The 24206-nt window shown below is 41.1% G+C and overlaps 1 protein-coding gene and 9 non-coding genes across 10 annotated transcripts; 7 read left to right on the forward strand and 3 right to left on the reverse strand.

Annotated features, from left to right (window-relative positions):
• Positions 1 to 893: 893 nt before the first annotated feature.
• trnav-aac (transfer RNA valine (anticodon AAC)) lies at positions 894 to 966 on the forward strand. Its single transcript has one exon. It is a non-coding gene; the product is annotated as a tRNA-Val (tRNA).
• Positions 967 to 1565: 599 nt separating this feature from the next.
• On the forward strand, positions 1566 to 1638 carry trnav-cac (transfer RNA valine (anticodon CAC)). The gene has a single exon. It is a non-coding gene; the product is annotated as a tRNA-Val (tRNA).
• A 474-nt stretch (positions 1639 to 2112) lies between these two features.
• On the reverse strand, positions 2113 to 2184 carry trnaq-uug (transfer RNA glutamine (anticodon UUG)). The gene has a single exon. It is a non-coding gene; the product is annotated as a tRNA-Gln (tRNA).
• A 151-nt stretch (positions 2185 to 2335) lies between these two features.
• trnad-guc (transfer RNA aspartic acid (anticodon GUC)) lies at positions 2336 to 2407 on the forward strand. The gene has a single exon. It is a non-coding gene; the product is annotated as a tRNA-Asp (tRNA).
• A 577-nt stretch (positions 2408 to 2984) lies between these two features.
• On the forward strand, positions 2985 to 3057 carry trnav-aac (transfer RNA valine (anticodon AAC)). The gene has a single exon. It is a non-coding gene; the product is annotated as a tRNA-Val (tRNA).
• Positions 3058 to 3656: 599 nt separating this feature from the next.
• Positions 3657 to 3729, forward strand: trnav-cac (transfer RNA valine (anticodon CAC)). Its single transcript has one exon. It is a non-coding gene; the product is annotated as a tRNA-Val (tRNA).
• A 474-nt stretch (positions 3730 to 4203) lies between these two features.
• Positions 4204 to 4275, reverse strand: trnaq-uug (transfer RNA glutamine (anticodon UUG)). The gene has a single exon. It is a non-coding gene; the product is annotated as a tRNA-Gln (tRNA).
• A 760-nt stretch (positions 4276 to 5035) lies between these two features.
• trnav-aac (transfer RNA valine (anticodon AAC)) lies at positions 5036 to 5108 on the forward strand. Its single transcript has one exon. It is a non-coding gene; the product is annotated as a tRNA-Val (tRNA).
• Positions 5109 to 5707: 599 nt separating this feature from the next.
• Positions 5708 to 5780, forward strand: trnav-cac (transfer RNA valine (anticodon CAC)). The gene has a single exon. It is a non-coding gene; the product is annotated as a tRNA-Val (tRNA).
• A 6241-nt stretch (positions 5781 to 12021) lies between these two features.
• Positions 12022 to 23405, reverse strand: LOC148100599 (C-type mannose receptor 2-like). Its single transcript, XM_087847836.1, has 7 exons — positions 23388 to 23405; positions 21955 to 22003; positions 21111 to 21470; positions 20434 to 20754; positions 14877 to 14977; positions 12174 to 12264; positions 12022 to 12041 (listed from the first exon to the last, which is right to left on the reverse strand). The coding sequence occupies exons 2-7, from the start codon at positions 21986 to 21988 to the stop codon at positions 12022 to 12024; spliced, it is 927 nt and encodes a 308-aa protein (XP_087703962.1). The 5' UTR covers positions 21989 to 22003; positions 23388 to 23405.
• Positions 23406 to 24206: the final 801 nt, after the last annotated feature.

The raw sequence follows: 24206 nt of genomic DNA on the forward strand, positions 1-24206 counted from the left end.
ATAAGTTCATGTAAATTTGTAAAAAATTTTTGTAAAAATGATTTTGCAAATTATACAATTCTGCAAGTATTAAATGTGTAATATGAATAAAATAAGTCCAAATACAGTGGAACCCCGACTTAGAAATACACAATTTAACGAAAAATTCAAGTTACGAAGGCACTTAACAGCAATATTTCTACCCGTGTTACGGCAAAATGCCCGCGTAATGAAATTCGCTGGCATTGACAACTCTTTGGCTCACAGGTCCTCGTTAGTATAGTGGACAGTATCTCCGCCTGTCACACGGAAGACCAGGGTTCGATTCCCTGACGGGGAGTGAGTAGTCTCCTTCTCTGCTCTGCCTTTTACCTGGAATGACCACACACCCGTTAAACGCACGCTACGTGCATTTTTTGCCAGTCCATCATTAAAAAAAAGACCTGAGGAATTTCTCCACCACATCCTAGTCAATCTAACAATCTAGTCCTATAATGGGTTTGAAAAAACATCAATTCCACCTGTGCACTCACAAGTCAAAAATGTCTTCTAGGCAAGAGCTCCCATGAGAAGAGAAGCTAGTCCAAGAGAACTCTGCTTGTCCAGCGTTTTCTCTGCTTTACTTGCGTCCCTATTAACAAATAAGTCTCTTGGGTTTGTCTTCTGTAGGTTGTGTGCTAGCCTGACAAAGAACATCAAAGAGCTTGTCAACAAGAAGATCAGCTCCCATTTGAAGAGATGCTATCTCGAGATCACAATTTGGATTGTCAATATAACCATAAATGGGGGAATGCTTGAAAAATGACACAAATGGGAGTTCCCCCGCTTCTCACTAGTCCTACATGATCTGTCATAAAAGTCCTGAAATGTGAGAAGGCATCGAAATGCCCCTCTAATGACGAGAAGGCATGCACGTTTCCGTAGTGTAGTGGTTATCACGTTCGCCTAACACGCGAAAGGTCCCTGGTCCGAAACCAGGCGGAAACATGCTTCTTTGTTTCCCGATACAAAAGTGTCTTCCTGCAGGCATTGCTTTATCTTATGGGGTTGTACTGCTGTTTGGGACACAGAGGAGAGAAAGTACTCAAATCTTGTACAGGGCTCTGACGCTTGTAACCTTTGGATGCTCATGTTGCTAAAAAGTTGTCTATAGCCCAAATTTCAGGAAATTTCACACAAATCAACATGTCTCCAGTCACCATATTCACTGAAAATGCAGGCACACACTAAGCTCTTGGAAATGAGTGGCTCTAGCTGGCCTGCACAGGACTTGGGCCTATTTTCAGCCAATGCACAACGCGATCAAACGCATGGCCTCTTTAGGCAACAGTTCTGCTGCTCGAGGTTCTGGGGTTCTTAGGCCAGCATATGTCGAGCTGCGCTTGCTTCAGAGAACTCCTAAATGTCAAAAGTTTAAGTGAGCCTAACATCGAGACTATAGTTCAGATTCCTTGCTAGCGAGCGTCTGTCTCTTCTCCATGGTTCCTTCCGTTCAAGGGCATGATAGTAACATGCCATCAGATTTGTCAGATTGGTCAGATTACTGATTAAGACACATTCCAAAGCCAAGCGAGCCATCGCTCACCGTTTCCGTAGTGTAGTGGTTATCACATTTGCCTCACACGCGGAAGGTCCCCGGTCCGAAACCGGGCGGAAACATGGGTCTTTTGCTTCTTTGGTCACAAGGGAATTGATGTTCACTGTTTAGACAACTCTGCTTGTCCAGCATTTTCTGTGTTTTACTTGCATCCCTATTGAGAAATAAGACTCCTAGTTTTGTCTTCTATCGGTTGTGTGCTAGCCAAGCAAAGGACATCAAAGAGCTTGTCAACCAGAAGCTCGGGGCCTTCAGTGGTGGAAACAGAGTTAGAAGTGAGAAGAGTACAAGGGGAATTGTTGCCTTGAGTCAAGGTGGCCAATGAAAGATACAGCAGGACGCTGAAGTGGAAAGTGCAGTACAAGAGCATGAGCGAGGTTGGGTGCGGCATGAAGACCACGCGCAGATGGGATCAGCCAACAGAAGAGGAGTGGAATTGACTGGGCCACTAACTTGTTCTATAAGTAATTAGACTCTCATGCTAGCGTGTGCTAATGCTAATGCAACTGCGGAGCAAAGGGCAAAAAAGCCAAATGAGGCTCCACTGAGACTTGAACTCAGATCACTGGATTCAAAGTCCAGAGTGCTAACCGTTACACCATGGAACCCTCCTGCAAGCAGAAAAAAGTTCTCTGTCAAACACCTATAAAACTGTAGTTCCTGGTAAAGTGATGGGGATTTTTACATGGCCGACGACAATTTGCGTGTCATACCTGCTGCGAATCCCACCTTGACGTGTCCCCGACAGTGCCTTGCAGGTCCTCGTTAGTATAGTGGACAGTATCTCCGCCTGTCACGCAGAAGACCGGGGTTCGATTCCCCGACGGGGAGTGAGCAGTCTCCTTCTCTGCTCTGCCTTTTACCTGGAATGACCACACACCCGTTAATCGCACGCTACGTGCATTTTTTTGCACAGAGTCCATCATTCAAAAAGACCCTGTGGAATTTCTCCACCACATCCTAGTCAATCTAACAATCTAGTCCTATAATGGGTTTGAAAAAACATCAATTCCACCTGTGCACTCACAAGTCAAAAATGTCTTCTAGGCAAGAGCTCCCATGAGAAGAGAAGCTAGTCCAAGAGAACTCTGCTTGTCCAGCGTTTTCTCTGCTTTACTTGCGTCCCTATTAACAAATAAGTCTCTTGGGTTTGTCTTCTGTAGGTTGTGTGCTAGCCTGACAAAGAACATCAAAGAGCTTGTCAACAAGAAGATCAGCTCCCATTTGAAGAGATGCTATCTTGAGATCACAATTTGGATTGTCAATATAACCATAAATGGGGGAATGCTTGAAAAATGACACAAATGGGAGTTCCCCCGCTTCTCACTAGTCCTACATGATCTGTCATAAAAGTCCTGAAATGTGAGAAGGCATCGAAATGCCCCTCTAATGACAAGAGGGCATGCACGTTTCCGTAGTGTAGTGGTTATCACGTTCGCCTAACACGCGAAAGGTCCCTGGTCCGAAACCAGGCGGAAACATGCTTCTTTGTTTCCCGATACAAAAGTGTCTGCCTGCAGGCATTGCTTTATCTTATGGGGTTGTACTGCTGTTTGGGACACAGAGGAGAGAAAGTACTCAAATCTTGTACAGGGCTCTGACGCTTGTAACCTTTGGATGCTCATGTTGCTAAAAAGTTGTCTATAGCCCAAATTTCAGGAAATTTCACACAAATCAACATGTCTCCAGTCACCATATTCACTGAAGATGCAGGCACAGACTAAGCTCTTGGAAATGAGTGGCTCTAGCTGGCCTGCACAGGACTTGGGCCTATTTTCAGCCAATGCACAACGCGATCAAACGCATGGCCTCTTTAGGCAACAGTTCTGCTGCTCGAGGTTCTGGGGTTCTTAGGCCAGCATATGTCGAGCTGCGCTTGCTTCAGAGAACTCCTAAATGTCAAAAGTTTAAGTGAGCCTAACATCGAGACTATAGTTCAGATTCCTTGCTAGCGAGCGTCTGTCTCTTCTCCATGGTTCCTTCCGTTCAAGGGCATGATAGTAACATGCCATCAGATTTGTCAGATTGGTCAGATTACTGATTAAGACACATTCCAAAGCCAAGCGAGCCATCGCTCACCGTTTACGTAGTGTAGTGGTTATCACATTCGCCTCACACGCGAAAGGTCCCCGGTCCGAAACCGGGCGGAAACATGGGTCTTTTGCTTCTTTGGTCACAAGGGAATTGATGTTCACTGTTTAGACAACTCTGCTTGTCCAGCATTTTCTCTGTTTTACTTGCGTCCCTATTGAGAAATAAGACTCCTAGTTTTGTCTTCTATCGGTTGTGTGCTAGCCAAGCAAAGGACATCAAAGAGCTTGTCAACCAGAAGCTCGGGGCCTTCAGTGGTGGCAATAGAGTTAGAAGTGAGAAGAGTACAAGGGGAATTGTTGCCTTGAGTCAAGGTGGCCAATGAAAGATACAGCAGGACGCTGAAGTGGAAAGTGCAGTACAAGAGCATGAGCGAGGTTGGGTGCGGCATGAAGACCACGCGCAGATGGGATCAGCCAACAGAAGAGGAGTGGAATTGACTGGGCCACTAACTTGTTCTATAAGTAATTAGACTCTCATGCTAGCGTGTGCTAATGCTAATGCAACTGCGGAGCAAAGGGCAAAAAAGCCAAATGAGGCTCCACTGAGACTTGAACTCAGATCACTGGATTCAAAGTCCAGAGTGCTAACCGTTACACCATGGAACCCTCCTGCAAGCAGAAAAAAGTTCTCTGTCAAACACCCATAAAACTGTAGTTCCTGGTAAAGTGATGGGGATTTTTACATGGCCGACGACAATTTGTGTGTCATACCTGCTGCGAATCCCACCTTGACGTGTCCCCGACAGTGCCTTGCAGGTCCTCGTTAGTATAGTGGACAGTATCTCCGCCAGTCTCCTTCTCTGCTCTGCCTTTTACCTGGAATGACCACACACCCGTTAATCGCACGCTACGTGCATTTTTTTGCACAGAGTCCATCATTCAAAAAGACCCTGTGGAATTTCTCCACCACATCCTAGTCAATCTAACAATCTAGTCCTATAATGGCTTTGAAAAAACATCAATTCCACCTGTGCACTCACAAGTCAAAAATGTCTTCTAGGCAAGAGCTCCCATGAGAAGAGAAGCTAGTCCAAGAGAACTCTGCTTGTCCAGCGTTTTCTCTGCTTTACTTGCGTCCCTATTAACAAATAAGTCTCTTGGGTTTGTCTTCTGTAGGTTGTGTGCTAGCCTGACAAAGAACATCAAAGAGCTTGTCAACAAGAAGATCAGCTCCCATTTGAAGAGATGCTATCTCAAGATCACAATTTGGATTGTTAATATAACCATAAATGGGGGAATGCTTGAAAAATGACACAAATGGGAGTTCCCCCGCTTCTCACTAGTCCTACATGATCTGTCATAAAAGTCCTCAAATGTGAGAAGGCATCGAAATGCCCCTCTAATGACGAGAGGGCATGCACGCTCCGTTTCCGTAGTGTAGTGGTTATCACGTTCGCCTAACACGCGAAAGGTCCCTGGTCCGAAACCAGGCGGAAACATGCTTCTTTGTTTCCCGATACAAAAGTGTCTGCCTGCAGGCATTGCTTTATCTTATGGGGTTGTACTGCTGTTTGGGACACAGAGGAGAGAAAGTACTCAAATCTTGTACAGGGCTCTGACGCTTGTAACCTTTGGATGCTCATGTTGCTAAAAAGTTGTCTATAGCCCAAATTTCAGGAAATTTCACACAAATCAACATGTCTCCAGTCACCATATTCACTGAAGATGCAGGCACAGACTAAGCTCTTGGAAATGAGTGGCTCTAGCTGGCCTGCACAGGACTTGGGCCTATTTTCAGCCAATGCACAACGCGATCAAACGCATGGCCTCTTTAGGCAACAGTTCTGCTGCTCGAGGTTCTGGGGTTCTTAGGCCAGCATATGTCGAGCTGCGCTTGCTTCAGAGAACTCCTAAATGTCAAAAGTTTAAGTGAGCCTAACATCGAGACTATAGTTCAGATTCCTTGCTAGCGAGAGTCTGTCTCTTCTCCATGGTTCCTTCCGTTCAAGGGCATGATAGTAACATGCCATCAGATTTGTCAGATTGGTCAGATTACTGATTAAGACACATTCCAAAGCCAAGCGAACCATCGCTCACCGTTTCCGTAGTGTAGTGGTTATCACATTCGCCTCACACGCGAATGGTCCCCGGTCCGAAACCGGGCAGAAACATGGGTCTTTTGCTTCTTTGGTCACAAGGGAATTGATGTTCACTGTTTAGACAACTCTGCTTGTCCAGCATTTTCTCTGTTTTACTTGCGTCCCTATTGAGAAATAAGACTCCTAGTTTTGTCTTCTATCGGTTGTGTGCTAGCCAAGCAAAGGACATCAAAGAGCTTGTCAACCAGAAGCTCGGGGCCTTCAGTGGTGGCAACAGAGTTAGAAGTGAGAAGAGTACAAGGGGAATTGTTGCCTTGAGTCAAGGTGGCCAATGAAAGATACAGCAGGATGCTGAAGTGGAAAGTGCAGTACAAGAGCATGAGCGAGGTTGGGTGCGGCATGAAGACCACGCGCAGATGGGATCAGCCAACAGAAGAGGAGTGGAATTGACTGGGCCACTAACTTGTTCTTTAATAAACATCTTAAGTAGTGTAATCGGTTATTTTTCCAGCCTTAACAGGTTTACATTGTAATTGCACTGTCGACCAAACCTTCCTTCCTGCAAAGCTCCACATCATCTTGGACTGGCTATAAACAAGAGTCAACCAGTAGTGGACCTTCATCCGACAGTTTCAGTCAATAAGTCGATCTTTTTCACGTATAACATTCCCTTCTCCGGATCCAGAAACTCTTTACTCTCACCCCTTTAAAGTATGGCATCTGGCTTTAAACATTATTCCGTTTTGGTTATCTGGACACCCTTGAGGTAGGTCCCTCACATCGTTCAAAGCAGAGCAAGCTTTGGCAGTGCTTGTGGTTTATTCAGGAAAACCACTGGGTTCCCCTTGTATTGCAACGGGCCTTGCTTCCAGGCCCCCCATAGCACATTGACGTAGTCTTGGTAGTTTTGGACTTTAACAATTATAACTTGGGGTTTCCCGCTGGATCTTTGCAGGGCAAGGCCTCTATGTCAGTGGTCCACCAGTCTGACGACCTTATCCCACCATCATCAATTAAAAGCATAGACAAATTGTAAAAACTACTTTTTACTATGTTATTGATATTTCTCTGGTAAACGTAATTGAAATCCATAATTTTGCCAACTGAGACATTCCACCTTAGCTTTTATGTATCCTAGTAAGTGTCAGAACCACTATTCAGGATGAAACAAAGACCCATTGGCTGGTTGTGTACTTAGTGAGTACATCAGGCAGCAGAAACCTGAGAAAGGAGAGGAACCACCATGGAAGGACAGGCTTCTGGACGGCTTCTGGACGGCATGTATCACCACCAAATATAGGAAGTGGCTGATGTTGAGAAAGACTGAAAGACCACACAGGAACAAGACCTAAGGACAAGATTGATAGGTGCTGAGGACCAGTGATGGGAATAACTGTGCTACAAGTAACAGCGTTACTTTTTTCAGTAACGAGTAATCTAACTAATTACTATTCCTATTGTTACAACGCCGTTACAATTACTAACAAGAAAATGCGGTCCGTTACTATTTTTCAACAAACAGAAGGTTGAAGCTGTGTTCAGCTTACCGCATCTTATATCAGTTGTAGCTGACTATGTAAGTAATCTGGACGCTACAGCTTTAAGCAGCTGCGCGCGCTCCCACGGATGGTAATCACGATCACTGTCTAGCACAACACCTGGAGCTAAGGGGCAAAACAATCGCATGAGTGCTGCTGTTTGACTGAGGAAGAATAAAGTAGTTGTGGTAGGCCAATTACATGACCACTTAAAGACAAAGCAAGAAGGTGATATATACCAGTTTTTAAATTGTGTTGATAAGCCACGTAAAACCAGAGTCATGATAAACAATATATATGTGGCGTTTTTACCGTGTTTACTGTCTAAGGACAGCGCTAGCAAGCACTCTCTGCTTATGAGAGAAAAAAAAAACCAGGAAGTTTTAGGAGTGATGGCGAGAGAGAGAGAGAGAGAGAGAGTTTTGAGATGTGAGAGATTTAGCGTGTTTGGAGTGTGTAGTTAATGTGTTGTCTTGTGTAGTTAGTGTGTATTGTTGTGGATAGTTTTGTGTTGTGCGTCAGAACAATGAGGTGACTGCTGTCTCCAAGTAGAAAAAGGAGTGATACACCTGCTGCTGTCAGACCTGCAGGTATCAGGCTGTGATGTTCTCCTTTATAGTGGACAGAAATTATTTTTTTGGAGTGGCACAAATAATTTGTGTGGCATCTTATTGAATGCAGAACAGCTGATGGTTCTGTAAATAGTTTGAAATGGTTATTTTAAAAAGGGTAAAAGGTAAATGGATGCAAATAACTTTGTTTGCAAAACTTGTGCATATGATTTTAAAATTGACAATTTATATTTTTATTTACAGTTATGAAATATGATTCATTAAACATGTTTGTGATTTTAGATCAGTTGTGTTAATACAGTATGTCAAAATGAAAACATAACTGTAAATTCAGACACGTGAAGTTGTGCCAAAAAGAATGATACCAAACAAGACAAAGTAAATAGTTTTTAAAGGTAAAATGTGGAGGGAAAATCAAAAGTAGTTAAAAATGGCCAATTATACCCTGGACCCCAGAGGGTTAAACGTTTTTTTTTTTAAAGTAACGCAATAGCTACTTTTCAAGTAATTAATTACTTTAGAATATTGTAACTCAGTTACTTTTTTGAAGTAGTAACTAGTAACTATAATTAATTACTTTTTCAAAGTAACTTGCCCAACACTGCTGAGGACTACCACAACCACACACAAGATCCCAGTTGCAGACTGTGCAAAAATGCCCTTGAGGTAATTCAGCAGATAACAGTAGGGTGGAAGATGTTAGCAAGCAGGACACATGGAACGCTATAACCAGGTCATACTCATACTCAAAACAACTAAAACAAGATAAAATCGTGTGCCACTTGTAACAGTCACAATGGTTTGGTGTCTCTTTAAGTTGTTTAGTTGAGTTAGCCTGGCTAGCTTGTACAATTAGATTTTCCAAAATAAAATGGTTTGAAAATGATAAAATGACACTGCAGTACTGAGAGGAAGTAGAATTTGGAAAAAAAAAAAAAAAAAGAAAAACTTGATAAGCAACAAAAATTGGACTTTGTTATAGTGCAAATATTCAAATCTGTAATCTGTCTATTTGTAAATATTCAAATAGAGGCTCCTGACAAATGAGGGCTTTGTCTCTCATTCTAGCTTTAAATATCCTGGAAACTACATATAAGCTTGCAGTCTGATTGCATTTATTTGTGTATGCGATTCAACTCTCGAGCGGTCGTGGCCCAAGAGTTGAGAAGTCGCCTTATTATCGGAAGGTTGCTGGTTCGAGCCCTGGCTTGGACAGTCTCAGTTGTTGTATACTTGGGTAAGACACTTCACCCGTTGCCTACTGGTGGTAGTCAGAGGGCCCGGTGGTGCCAGTGTCCGGCAGCCTCACCTATGTCAGTGCGCCCCAGGATGGCTGTGGCTACAATGTAGCTTGCCATCACCAGTGTGTGGATGACTGGATGTGTAAAGCGCTTTGGGGTCCTTAGGGACTAGTAAAGCACTGTACAAATGCAGACCATTTATTTATACGGCAATAAAAGAAAGTAAAAAAAAAAAAAAGTTGCTTGTTTGTTTATTTATTATTACAATAAAAAGGAGAGTTTGAACTGTAAAGAATTGAATAACAGCAATAAGATAAATGTGGAAAATTCTTTGATTTTATTTCACAAGTCAAGCAAGTAGTTTTTTTTTTTTCTCTACCTGAAGTCTAGTGACCTCACCAGGGAATTAATGTTTACGTTCACCTATATAACTATATGAGTCTAGTTTAGATTGCATGGCTCAAAAACTAATTACATACCTTTATAAATAGGCTATATTTGTCTTTAGTTTTGACAAATGCAAAGGAATAAATTACAACTAGTAAAAAGAGTGAGCTGACATAGAGTGAGCACTCCACCCTTTTGGATCCTTATCTGAACTCCCAGTTGAGTGACCAGACCCAAGAACAGATTTTTATAATGTTGTGTTTATTCTGTACTATGTATTTAGTTTTAACAACAACTAAACAACTACTAAAAATTGGTATTGTTACAGAGTGACTTTACTTGTCTTGAGTGAGGGACTAAGCTCATAATACACACATACAGGAGAATTTATTTTCAGATTTCTTAAAATAAATAAGGAAATAAATAAACAATACAACTTAATTTGATAATCCTTTCATAAAACAGGTTATAGTATTTAAGAGGGAAAAATAGTGCTTACTAAATGAAAGAGAAAAGAAATAGATTCATAGTGGCAAATGTTAGAGGACACTCACAATACAAATCCTTGAAATGTTCCTTCTTAGTGTCAAACACATTCCTAATTGTGTAGGTCAGAATTCCCTACAAAGCTGAATACAGTGGCTTGCAAAAGTATTCAGCCCCCTTGAACGTTTCCACACTTTGTCACATTACAGCCACAAACATGAATCAATTTTATTGGAATTTCATGTGAAAGACCAACACAAAGTGGTGTACACGTGAGAAGTGCAACGAAAATCATACATGATTCCAAACATTTTTTACAAATAAATAACTGAAAAGTGGGCTGTGCGTAATTATTCAGCCCCCTCAGTCGATACTTTGTAGAACCACCATTTGCTGCAATTACAGCTGCCAGTCTTTTAGGGTCTGTCTCTAGCAGCTTTGCACATCTAGAGACTGAAATCCTTGCCCATTCTTCTTTGCAAAACAGCTCCAGCTCAATCAGATTAGATGGACAGCGTTTCTGAACAGCAGTTTTCAGATCTTGCCACAGATTCTCAATTGGATTTAGATCTGGACTTTGACTGGGCCATTCTAACACATGGATATGTTTTGTTTTAAACCATCCCATTGTTGCCCTGTCTTTATGTCGTTGTCCTGCTGGAAGGTGAATCTCCACCCCAGTCCCTAGTCTTTTGCAGACTGCAAGAGGTTTTCTTCCAAGATTGCCCTGTATTTGGCTCCATCCATCTTCCCATCAACTCTGACCAGCTTCCCTGTCCCCGCTGAAGAAGAGCATGATGCTGCCACCACCATATTTGACAGTGGGGATGGTGTGTTCAGAGTGATGTGCAGTGTTAGTTTCCCGCCACACATAGCGTTTTTGCATTTTGGCCACAAAGTTCCATTTTGGTCTCATCTGACCAGAGCACCTTCTTCCACATGTTTGCTGTGTCCCCCACATAGCTTGTGGCAAACTTCAAACGGGACTTCTTATGGTTTTCTGTTAACAATGGCTTTCTTCTTGCCACTCTTCCATAAAGGCCAACTTTGTGCAGTGCACGACTAATAGTTGTCCTATGGACAGATTCCCCCACCTGAGCTGTAGATCTCTGCAGCTCGCCCACAGTCACCATGGGCCTCTTGGCTGCATTTCTGATCAGCGCTCTCCTTGTTCGGCCTGTGAGTTTAGGTGGACGGCCTTGTCTTGGTAGGTTTACAGTTGTGCCATACTCCTTCCATTTCTGAATGATGGCTTGAACAGTGCTCCGTGGATGTTCAAGGCTTGGGAAATCTTTTTGTAGCCTAAGCCTACTTTAAATTTCTCAATAACTTTATCCCTGACCTGTCTGGTGTGTTCTTTGGACTTCATGGTGTTGCTGCTCCCAATATTCTCTTAGACAACCTCTGAGGCCGTCACAGAGCAGCTGTATTTGTACTGACATTAGATTACACACAGGTGCACTCTATTTAGTCATTAGCACTCATCAGCCAATGTCTATGGGCAACTGACTGCACTCAGACCAAAGAGGGCTGAAGAATTACGCACACCCCACTTTGCAGTTATTTATTTGTAAAAAATGTTTGGAATCATGTATGATTTTCGTTCCACTTCTCACGTGTACACCACCTTGTATTGGTCTTTCACGTGGAATTCCAATAAAATTGACTCATGTTTGTGGCTGTAATGTGACAAAATGTGGTAAAAGTTCAAGGGGGTCGAGTACTTTTGCAAGCCACTGTAACTGAGTCTCAGTAATCCAATTAACAGACTCATCAGACATGTCTCCTAATGGGCACTTTGCAAGCAACTGAGATACACCAGCAGGTTTAACAAAACAGCATTATTTGAATAAAATGGATCCCTAATGTATTGCTTCAATGTCACACATGTGGTGTCAAATATACTACCTTTAAATACAAAACTGAAATGAGAAAAGTTGAATGTTTACAATTCAGACTTAATGCACACAAAACATGCCGTTTTATACCTAGGCTAATATAATTAACTAATAACAAATTTAAAGAGTGTACAATTTAAAGTGATCCTTTGAATGAACAGTGTTGTAGCACAGTCCTCTGGAAGTCAATCTCACACGTTCAAACAAGCATCTGAAATGAGATAAAACCACTTAAATATTCAGAGAAAACTCATTCTGTGTGTGTGTGTGTGTGTGTGTGTGTGTGTGTGTGTGTGTGTGTGTGTGTGTGTGTGTGTGTGTGTGTGTGTGTGTGTGTGTGTACCATCAGGTTTCTTCCTGCTGTTCTGCACAGGCTTTTTTGTCCATGTCAGTTTGAAGTCAGTCACACCCTGCTTAGCGAGTGTTGCTTGCAGCTAAATAAGAAGAAAGAGGATGAATTATGTTAGATACCCTCACTGTAAGTCACCTCTGAAATACGTGATTTCAGAAGTGGAGAAATTCCCCATGCTATGCGAGTTTTTAAACTATCATTGACAGTTAGAAAGGGTCCTAGCTGAATCTTAGTAAAATAAGCACAATAAAATGAGTAAACATGTTTTGTTTTTTTTTCCCTAGAAAAATAATATTATTTTAACTACAACCTGAGGAAGACTTGAAACAAACAAAGTCTCACATCAAAAGACATGAGTTTGTCTTATTTAACCTCTTAACACCCAAACTCTTCCATGACATGCATTTTTAATTTCTCTTTGATATTTGGGCATGTTGGGACATGCTGAAAGTAAAAAAAATAATTTCCAGATTTTATTTTTTTAACTGTTTTTTGTTTCTGAGAAAAAATTAGATCCACATATTTGGACATATGTTTAAAATTTCGATAGAACAGTGGCAGTATGATGTCCTCGTAAGTGGATATCAGGTCCTTGTAGAGCAGAATTTATTATTTTGGGTCAGACATCCCAAAATGTGATGTCCACATATGTGGACGCCAGGTCCTAGGAGGGTAATTGTCTATCTGATAGACTCCAATTTCCAGTGTCATTGCTACACAGCTTGATCTATCCATAAACCAGACTTTGCCCAATTAGTGAAATGTCTTAAAGATATAAAGGTGTGGATGATTTCTTCTAAATTCAGATAAAACTTTTACCTAAAAATCTTATATAGAATAATATAGATATATAATATAGAATCTACCAGGTGCTTACTCTGTATGGCATCACTTTCTGTGTCACAGAAAGATTAATAAGACTAATTTTAAAACTTGCTGGGCTGCGCCATGAATTCTGGGATATGGTGGGCCACGAAGGACACACTTGGCCCATCCTTCAAATTCAAGGAAATGAAGGACGCATTTGAAGGAGTCGACAAATTGGCACAGCCTTCGCTGTCTGGCTGTGACTTAATCTGCCTTCAAATGCGGCCTCCGGAGGATGCAGCCGACGTTTTGGGACACAGCTAATGTTCCCTCTAAGTTGCGTGCTGCTGGCACGGTCTCTGTTCAGAAAAAAATCAGCATTGCGCAAAAAGAAAATCTAACCTGAATTGAAATTAAATTTGTAGTAAATACATCAACAATTCTGTTTTGCAGTGTGATTCAGTAAGTGTGGCTGCTCCCGTATGGGATTAGAACAATGCCACCTTATCCCATAGTCCAGCCAATGATGTGATTCACATTCATACATACGCAGCTAATCAACATCGTTGACAGCCTATGACATCGTCCTTTTGTGCCAACACTGGTGTTTTAGCTGGCAAAGCGCCGTGGATGATGTGGAGTGAAGCCACATTAATGACAACATGAACAACCATTGGAGATGTGAGCAGGACACGCGGAACAATTGACGGAAAAAGTGTGGACTTTATACCAGTTTTTGAATTGTGTCGATAGAAGTTATGATTAAAATATATGCAATGTTTGTTTTTCTTCCTGAATGCTATCGTGTTTATATTCACTGAAATGGTAAAAATGGCGTTTTATAAGGAAAACGCTCGAAAGCACTCTCCGCCTGTGAGCAAAAACAACACCAAAAAACCCTCACCCTTTCCCATTGGTCGAAAAATGTACCATGTCGACCAATCAAAACATGACATTTAGTTGTTTAGGGAGGGGAAAGTTTTAGGAGTGACGGTGGTGTTTTGAGATGTGAGAGATGTGAGAGATTTGCGAAATTTAGCGCAAATCTTGTGTAGTTAGTGTGTAGTGTAGTCAATAGTTTTGTTGTGTGTGTCAGAACAATGAGGCGACTGCTGAATGTTACAGGTGTTACAGGAGTGATACATCTGTTGTCAGGCCTGCAGGTATCAGGCTGTTGTTCTCCTTCATCTCATAGTGGACAGAAATGATTTTTTGGAGTGGCATAAATAATTTGTGTGGCATCAAATTTGATGCAGAACACCTGATTGTTCTGTAAATAGTTTTATATGTTTATTTTAAAAATGCCTTGGCAGCATTTTTAGGTAAACCGCTGCAAAAAAACTTTGCACAACTCAGTAACTTTTTTGAAGAAGTAACTATATAATTAATTGCCCAACATTGGTCATTATATGCTGTATTTTGCAGACAGAGTTACAGGTCTCTCTCCCAAACCACAGACTCATACTCATAATACAAGTCAGAGCTTTACTTAAAAAAAAGTTGTCTTTTCAAAATTGCAGTTCAAGTTATTTTTACTTCCAAGAGTGTTAACGTACTACACAGGTCATGAAAAGATTGTTTTAAATTTTCATTGTAAGTGGGCTAAAGCAGTTAATTAAAAGTAGTCTAACATAAATGTAAATGTTGAGATTTGATTATTTTAATAAACCATGTAACTTGGATGGATTCAATGCTGGCGTGATCACACTGCACACTTCTGCTGTTGCTCACAGTGGTCCAAGGGACCGCTCAGGGAGTTTGTGTGTTCGCTCAGACACATAAAAAATTAGAGGGAACATTGGACACAACACTGGCTGAGAGAATGGAGAAAGCTCTCTTACTGGTAATAATAATCAAGTGAGGCTAACTTGTTAACACACACTATACCTGTTGCATCAGGGCAGCCTGGTTATCTGGATTTTCCAGGTCGACATCAGTTTGGATATTCATGCTCACCACTGTTTTCTTAGATTTCGTAGATTTGTAAACTACACAAAAACAAAACGTTTCCAAATAAATCATATGGAATTTGACAAGTACTTGGCTTAGAGGAAGTTATTAATAATATATAAGTATATGATTAGATTCAAATAGAATGTCTTAAACATTAACCAAAACCCTGTTAAAATATACAGAACACAATCACAACATTAAGATGCCATGTTTGGAGAGATGCTATCACTATTAAGTGCACCTCTTTGACCTAAACGAATATCATAGCTTTTATTGTTCTTTTTTTTTATATAAATTTGTCAAATTTTCGGAATTTTGGAAATATAAAGCTTAAGATATCTAGGTAATGTTTAGACTTGCTAATGCTGTAGATTTATTAATGGATTGAAATTATTTTTGCAACTAGCATTGATTTAATACACTTTTAAATTTAAAAAAAAGAAAAGAAAATGCTGCAGGTGCACTTCGTTATTTGTATTTTTGTGCTGCTGATGACTTTGTTATTTACATTTTTTAAAATTATTTATGCTTTAACTGCTAAAGAAAAAAATCAAACTAGTTAAAGCCTTAGACTCAGCCTTCAGCAGATAGAGAATGTCACATGACCATCTTTGCCATTTATCAGGGGCAGAAAAAAAGCAAACAGGCAAAAATATTTCTAGAATTAAACAAAGAAGTATATAGTCTTCATTATATCTTGATTAGTGTGCAAGAAATATTTTCTGGTCATACCATCTCCTGGCTTTTGCCCTTTGACAACTGTGATTGGCACTCCTCTCTCTCCGCCTGTCCTGTCGGTGGCGCTGTCACTTGGTGTTCGCTCGCTCTGTGGTATAGTATCGCTTCCTGTTCCTGCTCAAACACAGTGGTGTTTCTGAGTAGCTTATTTGCTTAGCAGTTTAATTAACAACTTTTAAATACATTCTTTTTTTTCACAGTATAATCTTCACGTGCTTCATCCGAAGCACACTTTCTGTGTACTCACTACCTAATTTATAGCCAAAGTATTCACTCACTGTCTCTGTACTGTTTCGCTAGCTTAGCTCGTAGCCGACCCGTTAGCACCATGGCTACTTCACCTGTCCCTTCTGCACTTTCCTGCTCATTGTGTCAGATGTTTAGTTACTCCTCGGCCTCCTTTAGCAGTAATGATATCTGTAACAAATGTAGCATATTTGCAGCTCTGGAGGCCAGGATTACTGAACTGGAGACTCGGCTTTGCACCTTTCTCTCACCCTTAGCTAGCCAGGCCCCTGTAGCTGGTGCAGCCGAAGATAGCGTAGGCCCCGCTAGCTGTTCCCCGGCAAATCCCAAGCAGCTGGGGAAAGACGGCTGGGTAACGGTGAGGAGGAAGCGTAGTCCTAAACAGAAGCCCCAGGTACACCACCAACCCGTTCATGTGTCTAACCGTTTTTCCCCACTCGGTGACACACCCGCTGGGGGTCAAACTCTGGTAATTGGTGATTCTGTTCTCAGACATGTGAAGCTAGAGACACCGGCAACCATAGTCAATTGTCTTCCAGGGGCCAGAGCGGGCGACATTGAAGGAAATTTAAAACTGCTGGCTAAGGGTAAACGTAAATTCAGTAAAATCATAATTCACGTCGGCAGTAATGACACCCGGTTACGCCAATCGGAGGTCACTAAAATCAATATTGAATCGGTGTGTAACTTTGCCAAAACAATGTCGGACTCTGTAGTTTTCTCTGGTCCCCTCCCCAATCAGACCAGGAGTGACATGTTTAGCCGCATGTTCTCCTTAAATTGCTGGCTGTCTGAGTGGTGTCCCAGAAATGATGTGGGCTTCATAGATAATTGGCAAACCTTCTGGAGGAAACCTGGTCTTTTTAGGAGAGATGGCATCCATCCCACTTTGGATGGAGCAGCTCTCATTTCTAGAAATATCGACAAATTTATTAAACCCCTCAAAACATGACTATCCAGAGTTGGGACCAGGAAGCAGAGTTGCAGTCTTACACGCCTCTCTGCAGCTTCTCTCCTCCTGCTACCCCCCCAAAAACCCATCTCCATAGAGACTGTGTCTGCTTCCAAAAAGACAAAAAACAAACTAAAAACCAGCAACAAACAACTTAAACATTTACAAAGAAAGAACAATACAGTATCCACATCTGAACCAAAGAGTAAAACAGTGAAATGTGGATTATTAAATATTAGGTCTCTCTCCTCCAAGTCTCTGTTAGTACATGACTTAATAATTGATCAACAAATTGATTTACTCTGCCTTACAGAAACCTGGTTGCAGCAGGATGATTATGTTAGTTTAAATGAATCAACACCCCCGAGTCATTCTAACTACCAGAAATCGCGAAGCACAGGTCGAGGGGGCGGTGTGGCAACAATTTTTCACACCAGTCTATTAATTAATGAAAGACCAAGACAGACTTTTAATTCATTTGAAAGCCTGATGCTTAGCATTGTCCACCCCAGCTGTGAAACTCAGAAACCAGTCTTACTTGTTATCATCTATCGTCCACCTGGGCCTTACACAGAGTTTCTGTCTGATTTCTCAGACTTTATATCTAATTTAGTTCTGAGCTCAGATAAAATAATTATTGTGGGTGATTTTAACATCCATGTTGATGCTAAAAATGACAGCCTCAACATGGCATTTAATCTGTTGTTAGACTCAATTGGTTTCTCTCAAAATGTAAAAGAACCCACCCACCACTTTAATCACACTCTAGATCTTGTTTTAACAAATGGCATAGAAACTGAACATTTAACAGTGTTTCCTGAAAACCCTCTCCTGTCTGATCATTTCTTGATAACATTTACATTTACAATAATTGATTACGCAGCAGTGGAGAGTGGACTTTATCAAAGTAGATGTCTTTCTGAAAGCGCTGTAACTAAGTTTAAGAATATAATCCAGCCACTGTTATCATCGTCAATGCCCTGTACCAACACAGAGCAGAGCAGCTATCTGAACGCTACCCCAACAGAGGTCGATTATCTTGTTAATAATTTCACCTCCTCACTACGTACGACTCTGGATACTGTAGCTCCAGTGAAAACTAAGGTCTCTAATCAGAAGTACCTGACCCCGTGGTATAATTCTCAAACACGTACCCTAAAGCAGATGACTCGTAATCTGGAGAGGAAATGGCGTGTCACAAATTTAGAGGATCATCATTTAGCCTGGAGAAATAGTTTGTTGCTTTATAAGAAAGCCCTCCGCAAAGCCAGAACAGCTTACTACTCATCACTGATTGAAGAAAATAAGAATAACCCCAAGTTTCTCTTCAGCACTGTAGCCAGGCTGACAAAAAGTCAGAGCTCTTTTGAGCCAACCATCCCTTTAACGTTAACTAGTGATGACTTCATGAACTTCTTCACAAATAAAATTTTTATCATTAGAGAAAAAATTACCAATAATCATCCCACAGATGTAATATTATCTACAGCTACTCTTAGTTCCATTGATGTTAAGTTAGACTCTTTTTCTCCAATCGATCTTTCTGAGTTAACTTCAATAATTACTTCCTCCAAACCATCAACGTGTCTTTTAGACCCCATTCCTACAAAACTGCTCAAAGAAGTCCTGCCATTGATTAATTCTTCGATCTTATATATGATCAACCTATCTCTAATGTACCACAGGCCTTCAAGGTGGCTGCAGTTAAACCTTTACTCAAAAAGCCATCTCTAGACCCAGCAGTCTTAGCTAATTATAGGCCAATCTCCAACCTTCCTTTCATATCAAAAATCCTTGAAAGAGTAGTTGTCAAACAGCTAACAGATCATCTGCAGAGGAATGGTTTATTTGAAGAGTTTCAGTCAGGTTTCAGAGTTCATCACAGCACAGAAACAGCTTTAGTGAAGGTTACAAATGATCTTCTTATGGCCTCTGACAGTGGACTCATCTCTGTGCTTGTCCTTCTTGACCTTAGTGCAGCATTCGATACTGTTGACCATAATATCCTGTTAGAGCGATTAGAACATGCTGTAGGTATTACAGGTATTGCACTGCAGTGGTTTGTATCATATCTATCTAATAGACTCCAATTTGTGCATGTAAATGGAGAGTCCTCTTCACACACTGAGGTTAATTATGGAGTTCCACAGGGTTCAGTGCTAGGACCAATTCTGTTTACATTATACATGCTTCCCCTAGGCAGCATCATTAGAAGACATAGCATACATTTTCACTGCTATGCAGATGACACCCAGCTCTATCTGTCCATAAAGCCAGATAACACACACCAATTAGTTAAACTGCAGGAATGTCTTAAAGACATAAAGACTTGGATGGCCACTAACTTTCTGCTTCTTAACTCAGATAAAACTGAGGTCATTGTTCTCGGCGCTGAAAAGCTTAGAAATATGGTATCTAACCAGATTCTTACTCTGGATGGCATTACCTTGGCCTCCAGTAACACTGTGAGGAACCTTGGAGTCATTTTTGACCAGGATATGTCCTTCAACGCACATATTAAACAAATATGTAAGACTGCGTTCTTCCATTTGCGCAACATCTCTAAAATTAGAAATATCCTGTCTCAGAGTGACGCTGAAAAACTAGTTCATGCATTTATTACTTCCAGGCTGGACTACTGCAATTCATTATTATCAGGATGTCCAAAAAACTCACTGAAAAGCCTTCAGTTAATCCAAAATGCTGCAGCAAGAGTACTGACAGGGACTAGAAAGAGAGAGCATATTTCTCCTGTTTTGGCTTCCCTTCATTGGCTTCCTGTTAAATCCAGAATTGAATTCAAAATCCTGCTCCTCACATACAAGGTCTTAAATAATCAGGCCCCATCCTATCTTAATGACCTTGTAGTACCATATTACCCTATTAGAGCACTTCGCTCCCACTCTGCAGGCCTACTTGTTGTTCCTAGAGTATTTAAAAGTAGAATGGGAGGGAGAGCCTTCAGTTTTCAGGCCCCTCTTCTGTGGAACCAGCTTCCAGTTTGGATTCGGGAGACAGACACTATCTCTACTTTTAAGATTAGGCTTAAAACTTTCCTTTTTGCTAAAGCATATAGTTAGGGCTGGACCAGGTGACCCTGAATCCTCCCTTAGTTATGCTGCAATAGATGTAGGCTGCCGGGGGATTCCCATGATGCATTGAGTTTTTCCTTTCCAGTCACCTTTCTCACTCACTATGTGTTAATAGACCTCTCTGTATTGAATCATATCTGTTATTAATCTCTGTCTCTCTTCCACAGCATGTCTTTTATCCTGTCTTCCTTCTCTCACCCCAACCGGTCGCAGCAGATGGCCGCCCCTCCCTGAGCCTGGTTCTGCCGGAGGTTTCTTCCTGTTAAAAGGGAGTTTTTCCTTCCCACTGTCGCCAAAGTGCTTGCTCATAGGGGGTCATATGATTGTTGGGCTTTTCTCTGTATCTATGAAGCGCCTTGAGGCGACATTTGTTGTGATTTGGCGCTATATAAATAAAATTGAATTGAATTGAATTGAATTGAAATTCACTTGAGTGTTAAAACTAGGGAAATGTCATTCATACCTCCATAGCAGAAGAAAGGATATTGTTGAATGCATGGTTCGGTGGTCCAAGTTCCATCTTCCACCAATATAGCAGCGCAATTAAACTCATTGTTAGGTTGTCCTGTTTTCCAGCTCATGAATGTGCTGATTTGTTGAGTTTCTGACCAAACCCAGACTGGAGAAAAACTAAGGCCAATCCACATGTCTTTAACCACAACTCTGTTGACTTCATCAAATGTTTCCACATCAGGGATTTGTGCCAGAGTTGAATTTTTGTTTTCACAGCTGATTTTGGCATCATTCCAAGTCACATATGTCCTATTAACAATGTACTTGCTGCCTGTTAAAGAAACAGAAGTTATAGATTCCATTAGTAACATTATACATATATTAATGATTTCATTTATGTTTTGAAAAATACGCTATGCAGAAAAAAGCTGTGATTTAAATACACCATATAAATCATATGTCAGTACTGCATATATATAGTCTTCATATTTTCTTAATATTTATACTGAGTAGTTCAGGTTTTAGCTTCACTGGGAGACTTATTCCAGTCTCAAACTAGAATAGAAGTTGTATTTTTGTGTTTATTATTTATTTCATGTTTTGAGCCTCATTCTGCTAAATTAGTACCAAGGGTCAATTTAATCTACAGGAGTAAAACCTTACAACAAAGGATCTCTTTATACCTACCATCAAAACAAATGAAGCCAAGCGTTTCTGTACATCTTAAACTATACCATTCGTTATCATATGTGGCCACACAATATCCAGGGCCAGTGTAGTCTGGCTCGCCAAGGCTCCATCTATAATATGTGGGTGGTCGTCCATCCAGCCAGGCCCAACCTATACCGTCTGTATGAAGTCCGATCCAGGCTTTGCCTGTGTATACCCCGGCTGGAGTGTTCACCAGTGCAGTGTTGTTCTCTGGATAAGTAATTTGGGCAAGTCCAAGGTACTCCTTGATGCAGTAAGCATTGGCCTCATCCCAGGTCATATTCTCATTCACAAAGTAATAGAAGTTTGGAAAGGAAGCAGTAGGGACACAGAAAGCTGGGGAAGGAAATGGATTGTTATTTGAAATTTTACTAAGAAATACTGTTTATTTATTCAGAATGCTTGTATACTTGGACTTCTATAGAATTTTACTTTCTGCAGTAAAAGAATTCCTTAAATAAGATTTCCTCAGTAGATCAGTGATGGTTCGACTTATTAATGTGTGGACGGAAACCACTTTTCATTTGTACCTATGTCAATGAATCTGAAAATTTCTAAACTGATAGTCACCCAGATTCCAGATTGATTTAGTTAATTTGTTACTTTTATTTAATTTAATTATATATGCATTTTTGTTGGATCAAAGTCATAATGCTGGAGCAACAGCTCACCCTCAAATATGAATTAATAAAACTTGCTCCATATTTGGTCAGTTATTACCTCTCTTTTAAAAATTTCAAGGTAGCAACAATTTATATTTGAAAAAAACAGTGAATTATTATATGCTGAATGAGAAATTACCAAACTGCTGGAATCTTACCTGAAAGCAGGAGAAGGACTAGAAACACATCCATGATCACCCTGATTAACTGTGGAGGAAAAAATAGATTGTGTCATATCTGATTCAGCATAATGAATACACTGAAAGCTATAATAAATATAGAGCATTTTGTTAGAATGACATTGGTTAAAAAGTGATTAGAAAGGACAGTACATCAAAATGTTTCCTCTCTCTCTCTACATATATGTATGTATATATATATATATATATATATAAACCCTCCTTGCATGGAGGGTTTCACCCCAAGTCCAGCACCCTGAGGCTGTACGCTAAGCGCAAGGAAGGGGGCCGGGGGCTGGTGAGTGTCAGCACCACAGTCCAGGAAGAGACAACGAACATCCAAGAATACATCACAAAGATGGCCCCAACTGACAGCGTGCTCAGTGAATACCTCAGGCAGCAGAAACCCAAGAAAGAGGAGGGAGACGAGGAACCATCATGGAAGGACAGGCCCCTGCACGGTATGTACCACCGGCAGATAGAGGAGGTGGCTGATATCCAGAAATCCTACCAGTGGCTGGACAAAGCTGGACTGCAAGATAGCACAGAGGCACTAATCATGGCAGCACAAGAACAAGCTCTGAGTACAAGATCCATAGAGGCTGGGGTCTATCACACCAGGCAAGACCCCAGGTGCAGGCTGTGTAAAGATGCCCCAGAGACAATCCAGCACATAACAGCAGGGTGCAAGATGCTAGCAGGCAAGGCATACATGGAACGCCATAACCAAGTGGCCGGCATAGTGTACAGGAACATCTGTGCCGAGTATAACCTGGAAGTCCCGAGGTCAAAATGGGAAATGCCCCCAAGGGTGGTGGAGAATGACCGAGCTAAGATCCTGTGGGACTTCCAGATACAGACGGACAAAATGGTGGTGGCTAACCAACCAGACATAGTGGTGGTAGACAAACAGAAGAAGACGGCCGTAGTGATCGATGTAGCAGTTCCGAATGACAGCAACATCAGAAAGAAGGAACACGAGAAGCTGGAGAAATACCAAGGGCTCAGAGAAGAGCTCAGGAGAATGTGGAGGGTGAAGGTAACGGTGGTCCCTGTGGTAATCGGAGCACTAGGTGCGGTGACTCCCAAGCTAGGCGAGTGGCTCCAGCAGATCCCGGGAATAACATCGGAGATCTCTGTCCAGAAGAGTGCAGTCCTGGGAACAGCTAAGATACTGCGCAGGACCCTCAAGCTCCCAGGCCTCTGGTAGAGGACCCGAGCTTGAAGGATAAACCGCCCGCAGGGGCGTGCTGGGTGTTTTTATATATATATATATATATATATATATATATATATATATATATATACACATACATACATACATACATACATAGAGAGAGAGACAGACAGACAGATAATATAAGAACTTATATGAAAGTTGTATATATGTAGATAGATAGATAAAAACTTACCACACTTCTTGAGTTACCAAACACACACAGCTGCTCATCACTGTGTGTTCTTTTCTCTTTGAGGTTGCTTTTATAATATGATGCAAATAAGTGGAAAGTTTAAAGTTAACTTGTGACACACCCTTGATGACACTGTGAGGCTTTCTCGTGACCGTCCCATATAAACTAACTGTGCTAACCTTAGAGCTTACAACTCCTTACAACTTCCATGATTTCTTATGAAATAATTATCTAGGTGGTTCATCATGTTGTTTATGAAGGCCCAACAGCGGCTGCCCTTCCTGAGGGTCCTCAGAAGGTACAAGCTGAACTCCAACCTGCTGCTGACCTTCTACCACTCATCCATTGAGAGCCTGCTAACTTAGTACACACACCCCATTTTTCCCATTTCCTCTATGAATCACTACTGTGCAATACCTAATTCTATGTGAAATTACATTACGCTATTTATTACATATTACTTTTTAAAACTGGCTTGTATATTTGTACATTTTATATATTTTTCCTCTGCGCTATACAAATACAGACCATTTACCATTTTTTACCATTTAATACTGTCAATATGTGTATAGTGCTGCAGAACTGCTCTGTATCTCATTGTACAACTGTATAGTGACAATAGAGGCATTCTATCTTCTATTCATATCTATTAAGATATGTGTTCAAAGCACAATGTGACACCAACATAAGTCACATTTTGTGTTTATATTGAGTTTTACCAAAGTAAATTACATCAGTGGTAAACTTACATTGTAATTTTTTCATTGTTTGTTTTTTAGGTCATAAATCAGGTCGATTTTCTTTCCACACGCTGAAAAA

Source organism: Neolamprologus brichardi, chromosome 11 (assembly GCF_056152115.1).
Source record: "Neolamprologus brichardi isolate AB-2024 chromosome 11, ASM5615211v1, whole genome shotgun sequence".
Classification (NCBI taxonomy): Eukaryota; Metazoa; Chordata; class Actinopteri; order Cichliformes; family Cichlidae; genus Neolamprologus; species Neolamprologus brichardi.

Bases quoted from the DNA above. Each gene is read 5' to 3' on its own strand.
- LOC148100599 (XM_087847836.1), bottom strand. From the start codon at position 21,988: ATGGATGTGTTTCTAGTCCTTCTCCTGCTTTCAG. The intron at 21,471-21,954 runs GTAAGATTCCAG...TTCCTTCCCCAG, and splicing joins AGTCCTTCTCCTGCTTTCAG to CTTTCTGTGTCCCTACTGCT. The intron at 14,978-20,433 runs GTATGAATGACA...GTTTTTGTGTAG, and splicing joins TCCTTTCTTCTGCTATGGAG to TTTACAAATCTACGAAATCT.